This window comes from Phasianus colchicus, chromosome 26 (genome assembly GCF_987193195.1).
Source record: "Phasianus colchicus chromosome 26, bPhaCol1.hap1.1, whole genome shotgun sequence".
Classification (NCBI taxonomy): Eukaryota; Metazoa; Chordata; class Aves; order Galliformes; family Phasianidae; genus Phasianus; species Phasianus colchicus.
In genome coordinates, this window is record NC_143461.1 from 5,671,393 (window position 1) to 5,684,878 (window position 13,486).

At 44.3% G+C, this 13,486-nt stretch overlaps 1 protein-coding gene across 6 annotated transcripts in view; it reads right to left on the bottom strand.

The window, feature by feature from the left end:
- Positions 1-13,486, bottom strand: part of ACLY (ATP citrate lyase) — a 24,259-nt gene continuing 10,773 nt past the window's right edge. For 5 of the 6 annotated variants that reach the window (XM_031600626.2, XM_090125212.1, XM_031600627.2 and 2 more), the window contains exons 8-29: positions 12,995-13,113; positions 12,427-12,563; positions 11,939-12,000; positions 11,646-11,763; positions 11,338-11,492; positions 10,828-10,918; positions 9,717-9,746; positions 7,936-8,077; positions 5,956-6,124; positions 5,417-5,521; positions 5,011-5,207; positions 4,763-4,844; positions 4,307-4,417; positions 3,829-3,956; positions 3,566-3,659; positions 3,167-3,321; positions 2,757-2,907; positions 2,049-2,192; positions 1,681-1,794; positions 1,182-1,264; positions 992-1,068; positions 1-787 (exon numbers count right to left, since the gene is read on the bottom strand). In XM_031600626.2, the coding sequence (XP_031456486.1) occupies positions 693-787; positions 992-1,068; positions 1,182-1,264; positions 1,681-1,794; positions 2,049-2,192; positions 2,757-2,907; positions 3,167-3,321; positions 3,566-3,659; positions 3,829-3,956; positions 4,307-4,417; positions 4,763-4,844; positions 5,011-5,207; positions 5,417-5,521; positions 5,956-6,124; positions 7,936-8,077; positions 9,717-9,746; positions 10,828-10,918; positions 11,338-11,492; positions 11,646-11,763; positions 11,939-12,000; positions 12,427-12,563; positions 12,995-13,113 (2,559 nt within the window). In that variant the 3' untranslated portion in view covers positions 1-692. The remainder of the gene's footprint in view (positions 788-991; positions 1,069-1,181; positions 1,265-1,680; positions 1,795-2,048; positions 2,193-2,756; positions 2,908-3,166; positions 3,322-3,565; positions 3,660-3,828; positions 3,957-4,306; positions 4,418-4,762; positions 4,845-5,010; positions 5,208-5,416; positions 5,522-5,955; positions 6,125-7,935; positions 8,078-9,716; positions 9,747-10,827; positions 10,919-11,337; positions 11,493-11,645; positions 11,764-11,938; positions 12,001-12,426; positions 12,564-12,994; positions 13,114-13,486) is intronic. The other variant, XM_031600628.2, reaches the window with a different exon arrangement.

Below are 13,486 nucleotides of genomic sequence, written 5' to 3' on the forward strand. Positions count from 1 at the left end.
AGCGAGTAGTGTCGTTTATTGGAGCTCGTTACAAGACGCGGAGAGGAGGCTGAGGTTATTACCGAGATCGGGGTTGCAGCTGCAGGCGACACGGGAGTCTCGGCCCGCAGCAGCTGAGCCGTACGTGAGGAGCTGCTCGCATAAATACAGGCACTGGAATACGTGTAGTTTCACAGTTTTACAGCAGTATCTGGTACAACTTCACGTCTTAATTACTACGCTGCAGTTTGAGTAACATAGGTTATAGGCCAGCAGTGGTCCCACTATTCAGAGTACATCAGACTGATGAACGCACAGCAAACAAACTGAAGAACAGCCCGAAGCCCAGCACCAAACAACCCACAGCCCCCATCAGCACTCATGGGAGCTGCCCCCACCTTCAGGAGTTCAATACAACTCTGATCCACGAGCAAAATTCCCCCAAACCATGAAAGCCTTTCCTGGAAACAAAAATAAAACTAGAGAAAAAAAATAAAAGACGAGAAACAGTATTAAATACAGCAGGTAACATGGAACATCACAAGTTTTGGTTTTTGATTAAGTTTCTATTCTCACAAAACAGCTGCTCTGCACAGTCTAACTAGGCAGCTCCTCGTCTGCACCAATGGCCTTTAAACACCAAAGTCCCACTTCTGGCTGTCCTCTGTGCAGGCTTCCAACTTCCTGACGTAGCGCTGAGGCAGTACTGAAAATCACATAGTCATGTGCTCTGGTAAAACGTAGGATATGTCGTCCCAGGGGTGACGGTACAGACCTTGCTTCAATCTCTTCTGGTCCAGGTAGTGCCCTAAAAAGAAAGAGCCTTTGTTACAGCGTTTCTGAGCCTCCTCCTAGTCTTACTTTGCCTTGAAACAGTTTTGATTTCTGGACTCCTACAACTGGATGCATGTATTTCACAGGCTGACACCCCACACCTCCACCTCTGCCTTCTGTTCATGGCAACAGGGCACGGCCCTGTAGGATGGAAGCAGCAAGAACACAGCAAACTTACCAATGAATCCCATGCTCCTACCGAGTACAAAGATGCCATTAAGAGCCCCTATATCAATATATTCATCAGCTTCTTCCCTGGAAGAAAAACAAAACAACTTCTCGGTGTCTGTTTGGAAACCCTGGCCCCACACAAACTGGCAGCATGGCTCCTATTGTAATTACAGGAGCACAGTCCGAGAAATACGTACCGTGTAAAAGAGCCACAATTCCTGAGTACATCAACAAAGGCAACTCCAATAAAGCCATCCACATTCAGGATAAGATTTGGTTTCTGAAGGAAATACACAAAGATGTCAACAATGGCAAGTGATGTTCACCTGGTAATTTCCATGCTCAGGGTAATTTGGAGGCTGCCATAGCTGTGGACATGCACATCAAGTGATACAGAAGGCTGTCCTTAATGCAATTAATGGCCAAGCAGCCCCAAACGGGTTATCCAGAGATTTTCACCCCCTGCTACCACTGTGTGCTAGCCACAAGAATCTGCACTTCCAGACCACGCCAGGCAATAAGAGGTTTTGGTCTGCTCAGCATTTTCTTGGTGTCCAAATGTCTTCAGCCTTATTAAACTGTAGTTGCACTTCAACAATTTATTAAGCTATGCCATTAAAATATAGTATTAACTCCTGGTCACTCCTCTCCCAGTAAGAAAAAGTGTTTGTGACAAGATAAATTCTAGCATTTCACCTTGGAAGTCGTAATTTTTTCTACTTCAAGCGCATAATCCAACAGCGGAGTGGCAGGGAAATGCTGCTTCACGTAGTCTTTGAGAATCTGAACTCTCATGTCTGGGTTATTTATCTACAAGTCAAAAACAAAGTTAGCGATGCATCTAACACAGGTGTTAAATGTAAGATTTTACATTTTTCACATTTAAATGTAAGCTTCCTATTTATAGCTTCAGAGTTTAAGTGCTGAGAATTCTGCCAAACGCTGCCTCTGAGAGTTGCTGGTTTTCTTGCCTTTGTTTCCTCCCCATGTTTATAACAAAAACCAGAACATACACAAGAATAAAAACACACCTCCAATATGTACTAATAATGCAGTTTTCTTACAGATTTGACTCTGTGTCCAATGCCCATGATCAGTTTCCCTTCTTTCTTCATCTTGTTCACAAACTCCATAGGGATAATCCCACTGTCAAAAGCTTTGCTGAACACTTTCGCTGCAGCATCCAGCGCTCCACCAAACCGGTCACCCTGGGTTCAATACACAAAGAGAATTACAGCAAAGAACTCCACAAGCAAAGGTACAAAACAAGCACAGGATCATCTCTTCCCCATCCTCCACGTCTGTCAGTGTGGCAATTATGGAATTAAAGTTAGGCGGGCACCTGGGACAAAGTGTTTCATAACTCAATGAAGCGTCGATGCATAGCCACAGCACCTCCACTACAGGTGGCAGAAGGAAGGGAAATACAATCTGAATCATTACTTGTCAGTTCTACAGTAGGTTAGGCAGCCATAGAGGGACAATTTGGACAGCAATGTGGCTTCTACAGAGTCTCACACGTGAGAGAAGATAATCTTGTTCATAGAGAAATGGAGTGGATTTCAAACCTAGAACAGATAAACTGAACAGTAGGCATCTTCCAGTAGATTTTCACTTTCATCAGCTATAAGCATGGAATTTAGTGGAAATTCAGACTGTGAATGAACAGACAGGAGCTAGCACATAGCTCTGCAGCTGTCCCAAATCCTAGCTTACTAGTAATAAAACTAGGACTGAGTAGCATCTAACTAAATTGAATCTTCAGTACTTACAATAGTAAGAAGGCCTGAAGTGAGGCTTGAAACAAGATCTTTTCCAGCTCTTGCACAGACAATAGTGTTGTGGGCTCCAGACACAGCAGGCCCATGGTCTGCTGTTACCATCAAACACATCTCAATGAACTGGCAGGCATACTTTGGTAACCTGAGCAAGAGAGAGACTGAAGTCATTTATTGTAAAGAGATCAGAATAACAAAACACTCAGTGTTAGACTGGACAGTAACATCTACTTGAAGCTAGAGGGAGCAGTGGGATCATAGCAGCCAACAGTGCATCCTGGTACCTGCCTTTTCAGAGATGAGTAGAGTTTATTCTCTTTCTACAGGAAATTATTTAGACTATAAGACTATAAACTATAAGACTTCAAGCTAAAGGGTCTGGGTTTTCACAAAAGCTGCCTCACCTCCTTTGAAACCAGAGCAGGCCCAGAACCCCTCCAATTCCCATTTCTTCTTTGAAGACTTCAGTGATTGGCATGCCAGCATAAATCAGTTCCTGCCCTCTCTCATCACAGATGCTTGTCATGAAGGAAGCTGGCTTGCGGATCAGACCCAGCTCCTAGAATCACAGCATAAAGATTGATCTTAAACAATCCTCTTCAGAAACAAGGGGCAGCAAAAGACTTAAACTTGTCTGTTCCACAGCCTAGAACCAGTGCAGCAAGCAAGCTCACTGACAACACTATAAAGCCCAAGATGTAATCCCAAGCCAACACCATTATCATTCTAAATGTCCAGAATTATACCAAACATCTTGTCTGGTGCCTATGGAACCAAGAATCAAGTGAAGTAGCATAGCTCACCCTTGCCCAGGAATAATCCATTGGCACAGTTGGAGGAGGAACTTCCTCAGCTGGCTCAATCACTCTTTTTGCCACAAGATCCTGATAGACAGACCTAGGGGGAGAATCCTTTTATTAATTTCAGTCTTTTTGAATGACAAGAGACAGCCTTAGTCTAGACCTCAAGAACCCAGAATAAGCAGGAGTATCAGGCAGGACTATATTTCTTATCCATTTAAAGTCAAACACCCTAGGAGTTTTCATCCCCTGCTCAAGCAACTTACTGAATGACCTCTCCCAGCTCATCAAAACTCCGGGGAACAAACACACCAGCTTCTTTCAGGGCTTGATTCTTTGCAACGGCAGTTTCAGAAGCTTGGTTTGCACAAGCCCCTGCATGGCCAAACTGCACCTACAAACAACAGAAGTGAAAATCAGTAAGGAATGCAAGTTGTTTTTCTGTAAGCCAGTACATAACAGGAAACTGGTCACAGGAATCCCAGTGACTGCGCAATCTGCCTTCTTATTTGGGCTAACAGAACTCTTGGCTGCACTGCCTCCAGCAGGCTGCGCTGGGATCCTTGGACTGCATTTATGAACACACCGAATTCTTTGGAATCCTCCAGTGGCAAACTAAAGCAGCACAAAAAGCTTTCATTATTGATATTTCTGCATGTTTCTCTGCTATGGCTTAGGTAGGAGGAGCTGGCTTTTTTCCCCCCCTCTTGTCACACATAAATATATCCCCACTTCTGCACATACCTCTGAAGAAAACATGGTGGCACAAGTACCAATACACCAGCACACCACTGGCTTGGTGATACGGCCTTCTTTAATACCCCTACAGATTTTGTACTCTTCTGTACCTCCAATCTGAAGGGGAAAAGAGAAAGAGTTGAGCTCTTTCAAAAGCTTTTTTTTTTTTTTTTAAAGAAATCAGCTCTGAGATGCACATGGAAACACTTCTTGGTCCTACTGCACTGAATAATGGCTTCAGTCTCAGAATAAAGTCTATTTTTAAAGCGAGACTGTGTTGAATACATTCAATTTCTTCTGATTAAAGCAGCAGGAAATAAAACCTCAGATTTCTAATGACAGTTTGAACAGCTGCCACTTAGCTGTAGCTGCTACTTATTATTTATTCTTGCTGCTAGGTCAAACTCAACTACTCAGTTCTGGAAGCATCCTTCTCAGATAGCAGAGAATGGTCCCACTCACCTCTCCAAGTACTACAATCATTTTCACCCCTGGGGTATCCTGATAACGCAAGACATGATCCATAAAAGTTGAACCAGGATATCTGGGTGAAAAACAAGGAAGAACGAGAGAAGTTCATTTCTTTCAGGAAAATCTATGGAACAAGACAAGTTAGCAGCCAGCCTGCCTTTCACTCCCACATAACTGACTGTTCAAGAAGCTTCTTCTGCTCACTGACTTAGAAAGCAGTTTCTTTGTTAGACTCCTACCTGTCTCCTCCAATGGCCACCCCTTCATAAACCCCATCAGTGGTTCGGGAAATTATGTTGTTGAGCTCATTAGACATTCCTCCAGACCTTGAAACATAAGCCACGCTGCCAGGACGGTACAGTTTTGATGCTAAGATATTATCAAGCATGCCTCCTGTGTTGCCTATTTTGAAGCAACCTGGTTTGATCCCACCAACCTAGAAGAAAAAGGAACATTCCTGTAAAATGGCCTTCTGTCAGTGTTTATACAAACAATGAAGACAACATGACCTTAAAATGGTCAGCTAACACATGCTTTATATGGCTACACACAAGCTGGATGGTGGGATATACTTTATCCTTCAGGGAAAACTGATGTGAAGATTAAGACAGGATAAACAAGAGGAGGAAGGTCATCAGTTCTTACAGTTGCAGGCCCGATGATCGTGACTCCTTTTTTATCAGCTGCTTTGATCAGCTTTCGTGTCAGTGCCTCTGGAATGCCCTCAGCAATAATGGCAATGGTGCGGATCTGCATCAAGACAAAGAAAGCCATCAGCTCCAAACAAACTCTGCAGGCCAATGGGTAGTTATGATACAGAAAAGCTCAGTGCACGGATCCATAATCTGCTGTAGTCCTCTCAGCAGTCCCAATGCATGGTTCAGATGATTTTCTTCCCCTTGCACATCAGGGAGCAGCACTGTATTTCAAAGAAAACTAATCACTCTCAGACAGAAGTGCTGAGTTTTCCTTTAACCTGCAAGCCCAGCATTAGGATTTGCTCTACAACTCTGGTATCCTCCTCAAGAGTTCAAAGGAGTTCAAACAGGTATTTATTTGGAAGCTGGGAGACCATGTTGACTTGCTTGTATCATCATGTTTAAGAAACACTGGTACCCTGTTCCAGAAGCACCAGCACAATGTTTAAATGTCTTTTTTGAGCTTCTTCTGGATCCCTCACTCACCTGTGGATAATTCATTGTTTCCACAGTGCTGTCATAAGCAGAGCGTAGAGATGCAAAGTTGATGAGAACATCCACCTCTGGATGCTTCCTCATGGCATCAGACATGTTCTTGTAGACTGGGATCAAGATTTCTTTGTGGCCCCAATAGAACTTCTGCCTGTGGTCACCACTATGAGGGGAAGATGAAAAAGCCCTGATTTTTAAGGCTTCTGGAAAAACAAGGGATACAACGCATGCAGATAGAGAGGAGTTTACAAACCCCAGTTCTCAGACACCAAGACTGACTGTGAGACACTCACTAGCAAGTGAGTATATGTGGGGAGGGACCATACTAACAGCAGAAGGTTCTTCAGAGTATAGAACAGAGCAGCGTATGGAAGGAGACGAGCTAATGGGGACAGAGGCATCCAGCAAGATGAATAAGCTCTCCCACAGTGAAGTTACCAGAGCCTTAATTCTACTCCAAGCTGGAAGACAGAATGAGGCACAGAAAGAGTAATGAATGAGATGCATGCAAAGCTGCCTTACTGGACTGGAACAAATACTGGATTAGGGGAAGACAGGAAACCAGTATCTGTGGCCAATAGCCAGGATAGCAACGTAAGGGCCAGTCGATTCCACTGCAGTGGGACTCCCCACCCTGCTCTCTACATGCTGGAGGAGAGGCACCTAGGGAAGTTTCTATGTGTTGTCTGCTACGTGTGGTGGACTAACTGGGACTCCCAGAAGTCTCTACTCAGCCATTGAGGAGTCCAGAGACACTGGCCATTTCCACAGTTACATTTGCAACAGAACACTTCAGCTTTTGCCAGCTTGGCTTGCTCCAGAAGGTCAAGCAGAAACAGTTGATTAATAGATAGCCTTAAACTTTTTATCCCTATGGCTTTCTCCTCATTAAGTGGCTGCAAGGGGCTGCTACTCATCTACAGAAGTAGCTATGCCTGCAGTTCACTTCAGCACCCTGAGGTTTGCACTCGTTGAGAAGGTTTTTCAGAGATGCAATTATCATCAGAGCTGCAGACCAACAGCACAACAGACGAGAGAGGCAGTACTCTGCAGGATGGAGGTTGATTAGGTATCAGCTATCCTGGATGTCTGTAAATACCACAGAAATTAAAACAAGCCTCTTTCTCTTCCACGCTCTCATCTGTCTCAACAGCAGGCCAAGTCAGTTGCTCCTTTTCTGTTCAGCACTCGCTCTGTTCAACAGGAAGACCTTCCCCCCCTCACACAACGGGCAATGGAACAGCTTATGCATCACTTCAGCAGCCACAGAGGGTCCTCCTGAGGTCAATTTGAAACTAACTTCTAAACCCATTAGCTGAGGGGATAAGGCCAAAGAGGGTAAATACCTCAGTGTGATGGACTTCTCTGGAAGGACCCACACACTTCCTGCCTGCTAAGAAACTGCAACTAATAGAGGAGAGAGTCAGAATCAGGATTTAAGTAATTTGGTGCAACTACATGACAGATTGCCTTAGCCTGATTAGCAAAGCTGCTCTGATTCTGGCTAATATTTGGAAATAAATAAAAAAAACAACACCAGCTGCGACAGGTACAAATCAAGGTGTCAGACAAGTAGGCAGCAAACAGTGAATCAACAGAAGAGGCCGTATGTGTCTTTAGTGCCTCTGCTAAGCTAGTCAGCTGCTACAGGAAAGTCTAACCAGAAATACCTTCTTCATTTTGGAATGAAGGAACAGAACTTGGACGCCCTTGGAGAGAGCACGATGTGGGACCTGAAACAGCTCAATGTCAGCTGTATAGCATAACTCAGAGCAGCCTGAAATCACTGACTGAGGGAAGCAGGAAGCAGTCTGCAAAGCCAACCTGATGAAAGGGAGCACAGGAGAAAGTGTAAAAGCAGCAATGAGAACTAGGGCAGAACTACCCTAAAGAACAGAGGCTGGAGGAGGAGGAAGCTAAGAGAAGTATCTGAGGGTTGCAGTTAGAAAAACAACATTAACACAGGCTACTTACGTGAATGGATAAACCATGGCAGCTACAGAAGGTTCATCCCGGGAGCAGATATAATCGAAGTCCAGCATCCCCTGCACAGCTCGTGTCTGCATTCCCCAGATGATAGCTTTGGTGTGACGGCTGAACAGGGTTGTAGCTTTACCTGCTCAGAAAGAGTGGGGAAAAAAAAAAAACACAAACACACCCCAAATGTATATCTGTGCAAGACAAAAGCTGAAACTTTGCTAAATGTTTGCTGAAAGCCTCCCATATAAGCATATTCCCCCCTCCCTCCAAACTAGTTCCAACAGCTGAGCTACAGGATGTAGTAGCCACAATACCCAAATTAAGGAAGAAGCTGCAAAAGAAGCAGCATCCTCCTCTTCCCAGGATTCTGAACACAGCAGCCAAGTTTCGGGTTTCACAAAATGGACAAGTGCGGAATTACAGGCTGGGAGCTGGTGTAAGACAGGAGAGATGTGAAGTGAGAAATGCCTCCTCCTCACATCCCTCCTAGATGGATTTATTTGCAAAGCTGAAGAGGAAGAGAACTTTTATTGCATATGGCCTTCAATCTGCAAGAACCACGGGAGGTCTGCTTCCTGCATTTGTCAGGGTGCCATACCAGTACGGTGGTAGGAGACAAAAAGCAAAATGCAGAAAATGAAAGAGACAGAGCAAAGGAGCACTACATTACTCAGCTTTTGTTTTCAGTTTTCTGATATCAGGATCCAACAGAAATCTGATGGCTCTAAAAATTTATTTACAGCCCAAAACTTTGGCTTTGAGGGACAGAGGTCACAAGAAAGGCTAGTGAAGATGAGTTATTTAAGTACATTTACACCACTTGTCACAGCAAGATGTTGAGTTCCTCCCTTGGACTCCATAAGAGATCATTTTAAAACTAGCGCTGAGCTGATCCATCTGCTGACCTCAGTCTACAGCTGATTTCTTTTAGGCTTCGAATAAAAGGCAGTCAGCATGAGGGAATAAATAAGATATTATTCTCCCAGCATTAGCAATACAACAGTCACTATTTTCTCTAACACAACACGTCCGTGGTAAAGATGCACTGCTATGCAACTTGTGCCTAGGAAGCTGCCTACCCTCCAAAAACCTTTCCAATTTATCATCTTGCAGGTGCCTGCAGGGAATAATATCAGCATCAACAGGAAAACATGGGATGCAAAAGGTGATATTGTTCGTCCAAATTATACAAAGAAGAATGAGAGTCTCATTCTGCCCGTCTCCACTCTTATGGTAGGGAAAATAACTGGAAACTTCACTTTGCTTCAGAAGCTCATTCTCATCCAGCACTGAGCTAGTGCTTAAGGCTCCCGTAATTTCACTGGGCGCAAGCTTTAATGTCTTGTTGAACCAATAAGGCAATAGGAACAATTCATTAACTTTCTTGTGCCCTTCAAGGCTCATAAGCACGACATCTACTCTATTACATTTCCCTTTAGAATGAAGTATTAGTTATTATTTAGCGAGTCCTTGCTGAAAGTGAAGGCTGCTTTTCACAGTGTGCTAGGGCTGTTTTTCTCTCAGTGCTTATGGGAGCAGAGGGAAGGTGAAGAGAAGCAACTTCTCCACAGGAAGAAACATGTTTTTTGTACAAAGGAATCTGTGATCTGCATGTCAAAAACAACTGGAAGATCGTGCTAGCTACATCTGCTGGCAGGAGGGAAGGGAAGGACTAGACAACACCGCAAAATTTTGGAGAGAAAAAACAGCAACAAAAACTGAGAAGTCAGCTGCCAGCAAGGCCAGACACACTCAGGTAGTCACACATGTCCTACCTGTACCAGGTCTTGGAGTTGGGACTGAATCTGTTAAAGAGAGAATCACTCATGCAACAATATGACAGAGTTGGCTGCCGTCACCCCACAGGGCCACGCGTGGCACAGGGCTCACTGCAGCTTCCCTCCTCCCCACAGCTTTCAGAGCTTTTGGGTTTTGCTTTTGTTAAAAAACGCACATAAAAATCCCACTGGCAGACTGAAGCACTCTCCTCTGTACCTTCTCTCCAAATCCAGTACTCTCCACACTGCAAGCTCCACAACTCACATTTTCAAAGCACTGTTTATGCAGAAGTCCTGCACGCCATGGTTAAGAGAGCAGTATTTCTATTTTGATGTTGTGTTTCAGTGGAGTCAGATCTGAACCCCACTGTCATCGCACTGTACTGCTGCAAGTGAGGTCTCCATCTCCTCACACTCAGGGGAGCAGCAGAACAGTTTCATATTCTGTCCCTACCCTCCAATGCAGTTTGCTCTTACCCAGGAAGGCTTCCAACAAATACAACCAGAAGGCCCCCAAAGCTCAAGCATATCACCACGCTAAAGAAGCCTCCTACAAACTTAAGAACAAAATCTAACAACCAAAAAAAGCAAAAGAAATCCCACCACCACACATACACCTCTGATCCTAAACATTTCATTACTTCATCACAGCTCCTACTGAACTGACATGGTTTTCAGTGCTGTTTGGACATGGCTCATCCTGAAAGCTGTAACATGTACCAAGGACTTTGTGCATAGCCACACTGTTCCAACAGTGTTCCATGTTAACACCCCACACAGATACCTAAATGGAAAGCAGACCTCAGTTCAGCAGCCAGAGCAGAGATGCTACGCTGCTATCTGCTGGCCTCGTGTAAGGGAACATGCTAAAGCTACAGTTCTGAAGTGGTGGTGATTGCTTGAAAAACAACATCACCACAGATCAAGGTAGCTTTGACTCAACTTGTGTATGAGCTAATTGCACAGCAAGGGACAACATCCTAAAAGCACTTAAAAAGGCAGACAGATACTGCAAAATTACTTTTGTTTGTATCCAGAAAAAGACTTTAGTCAAGTCCATGCTCTTTTGGAGTGGAATAGAACTGCTAGCAACCATTTCTGGACTTACCAAGAGGTGCTGCTGGCTTTGCCTTCTTGGCTGGAGCAATATCGTCAGGTTTGGATTCAGAGAAAGAAGCTGTTCTGCTTGGTGCTGGAGTCTGAAAGATTCAGAAGCCAAGTCAGTAAAGGACAGCATATCAGATAAGGCTTCCCAACATCAATTTTTGGGGCTTTTAAAAAGAGATGGTTACTTTAACTATGCTACCCTCCCAAGAAAGACAATTTTGAGATGGAAATATTTCAGTCAAGAGGGAATACTCCTTTACCTACTGAGAACTTGGTCATTTAGGAGTCACATTCTCATTGCTGAAGGATCACATTTTCTGCATAAGTGAAGTGAATATCAGAGGGCCCTTCTTGGAAAATTATGCAAGCAGCCACTAGTTTGCCCTCAAACTTTTAACTGTACAAATTGACAGTGGCTAAAATCTGTTTCTGACCCATTCAGACAGAGGAAGCTGCTTCCAGGAGGCTGCTCACAAGCATTCCCTTTCACAGAGGGGGTGGAGGAGCTCACCGATGGGCTGCCGCTGGCATTGAGGAGGAAGTTGGCAGTGTGGGCTGCAGTGGGTGGTTGGTTGGGGATAGGTCGATGGCCAAGTGCCATCCCCACAATTGCAGTCATGTGAGTCTCTGTGCCAAAGACATGGATGGGGATCCCAGTGGTCTTCCCTGTGTATGCATACAAGAACAGTCAGCTTTAGGCAGAGGAAAAGGAACCAGCATCTGCCAGAGCAAAGTATTTAACTTCAAAAAGGCTCCAGACAAAGCAGGTGGAAAAAACAAGAGATGAGAACAACGCTGAAGGAAATAGATGGTCCTTACCAACTTCTCCCATGACACGCAATCCTTCCTGGTAGTTTGGGCCTCCTCTCCGCACAAAGATCCTCACCTCATGCTCTTTCAGAGGGCCTTGGTAGTCCTTAATTGCTCTGACAATGCCCTGAGAAAGAAATGAAGAACAGATGAGCTAGGTAACCTAACATTAACACTGTCCTCATCATCATCTCAAGAACTACAAGAGATGCACAGTCAGAATTGGCACAGCATGACCTGGACAGAATGGTCTGGTGCTGCCAACCATGGGCATTTACCAATACTTCCAAGTAGTCACTCACCTTAAAAGTGGCTGCTACATTAGTGAAGTTAGCAATGCTGCCTCCAATGATCAGGATTTTACCTAAGAGAAAAAACAAGCATAAATAAAACAGCATTAAGAACACATTAAGAACACAGTGTACCTACTGTAAGACCATGAAGTAGTGTAGGACAGAGAGAAACAATGCTGTGGTTCAGACTAATTAACAGTTTGCAGTAGGTCATTTAACAGAGCCTGGAAGATGAGTTTTGCATGAGGCAAGAAACTTTCTGATAAGAATCTCTTCAACCACATTTGTGCTCTTTGGTATGTGGAAAAACACAAACTGTACCCCTGAAGCAAGAGCTAACAGAAATCCATTGCTATTTGACTCAGAACGCAGAAGTATGTTAAGACTCTGAGGTAGCTCTAAGCATAGCAACAGTCCAGGTTTGTTCAGTTTTTCTCCCATATACTTTGAGCTGCACATCCTGGCTAGTTAATTTCAGACCCAATTCCAGTTCTTACCTTCAGGGTGTTTCTCTCGAGTCATGAGGGAGAGAATAGTCTTGGCATAGTCATAGGTCTGCTGCTCACTTGGGGCTCCTGAGTATTCACCATAGTTAGCCAGTTCATTCACACCCCCCAGGTCACAAATAGTGTCACTATTAAAGAAAAGAAATAATTTAAGAGATTAGTCATAATTTTTGTGTCACTACAAAACATTCCAAATTCCTGTGAAAGCACGACTTTGGGAGGTCACATATCCACTGAGAACAAAGCTGTTCTCTTGGTGCCAGTCATGATTAACCTTGTTATACATCCTACATGTGACAGGAACCACCACAGCAACCACGTAAACATTAAGAGCTTTCATCCAGTCTCTTTTTTACCAGGTGGAAGAGAAGCTTAATTCAACCTCCCAGAGTCAAATTATCAGTTCTAAATGACACTGCAATCCACATCCCAGGAGGAAACCTGCACAGCATCTTCATTCCAAGTAGGTCCCAAGCAGTCACAGCATGGCAAACAGTCCCCTCTCCAGAGGCTCATTTCCTTTGCAACACTCCCTGCACCCCAACCCTGGGTATGATACCTGTAAACCACAGAGGCACCACCACCAGCCACCATGGTCCAGATTCTGCCTTTAGGGTTGAGAATAGTAAGTTTCAAGCTGGCTCCACTCTTTGCATCCAGATCAGCAATGTAGGCTTCCTGCAGACACACCAACATGCATTATTTAAATGACTTTCTGGTTTTCTTTGGCTAATACCTGCATGCTGTTTTTAAAACCACAGTGCTACTGGTGCTGGGTCCAACTTCTGGGCATGCAGAGCTGTCACAACTTTTTGCTAAAGCTGAAGGAAGAATAGGACTGCAAACACAACTTCTGCTCTGACCTCGTCTGCAGACCGGGACTGGAGGAAGTATAAGAAAAACAAACCCTACACACCCAAGGCTAACTTCTCTCTGGCTGTGCTGCAGTTAACAATGTAATCACCAAGAGAGCTGTAATTTGGCTCAGTGTGGTATTCCTGCATCACAGGGTGCTTGCCTGTTGTGAAGCACTTTATTGGGAGTTCATTAA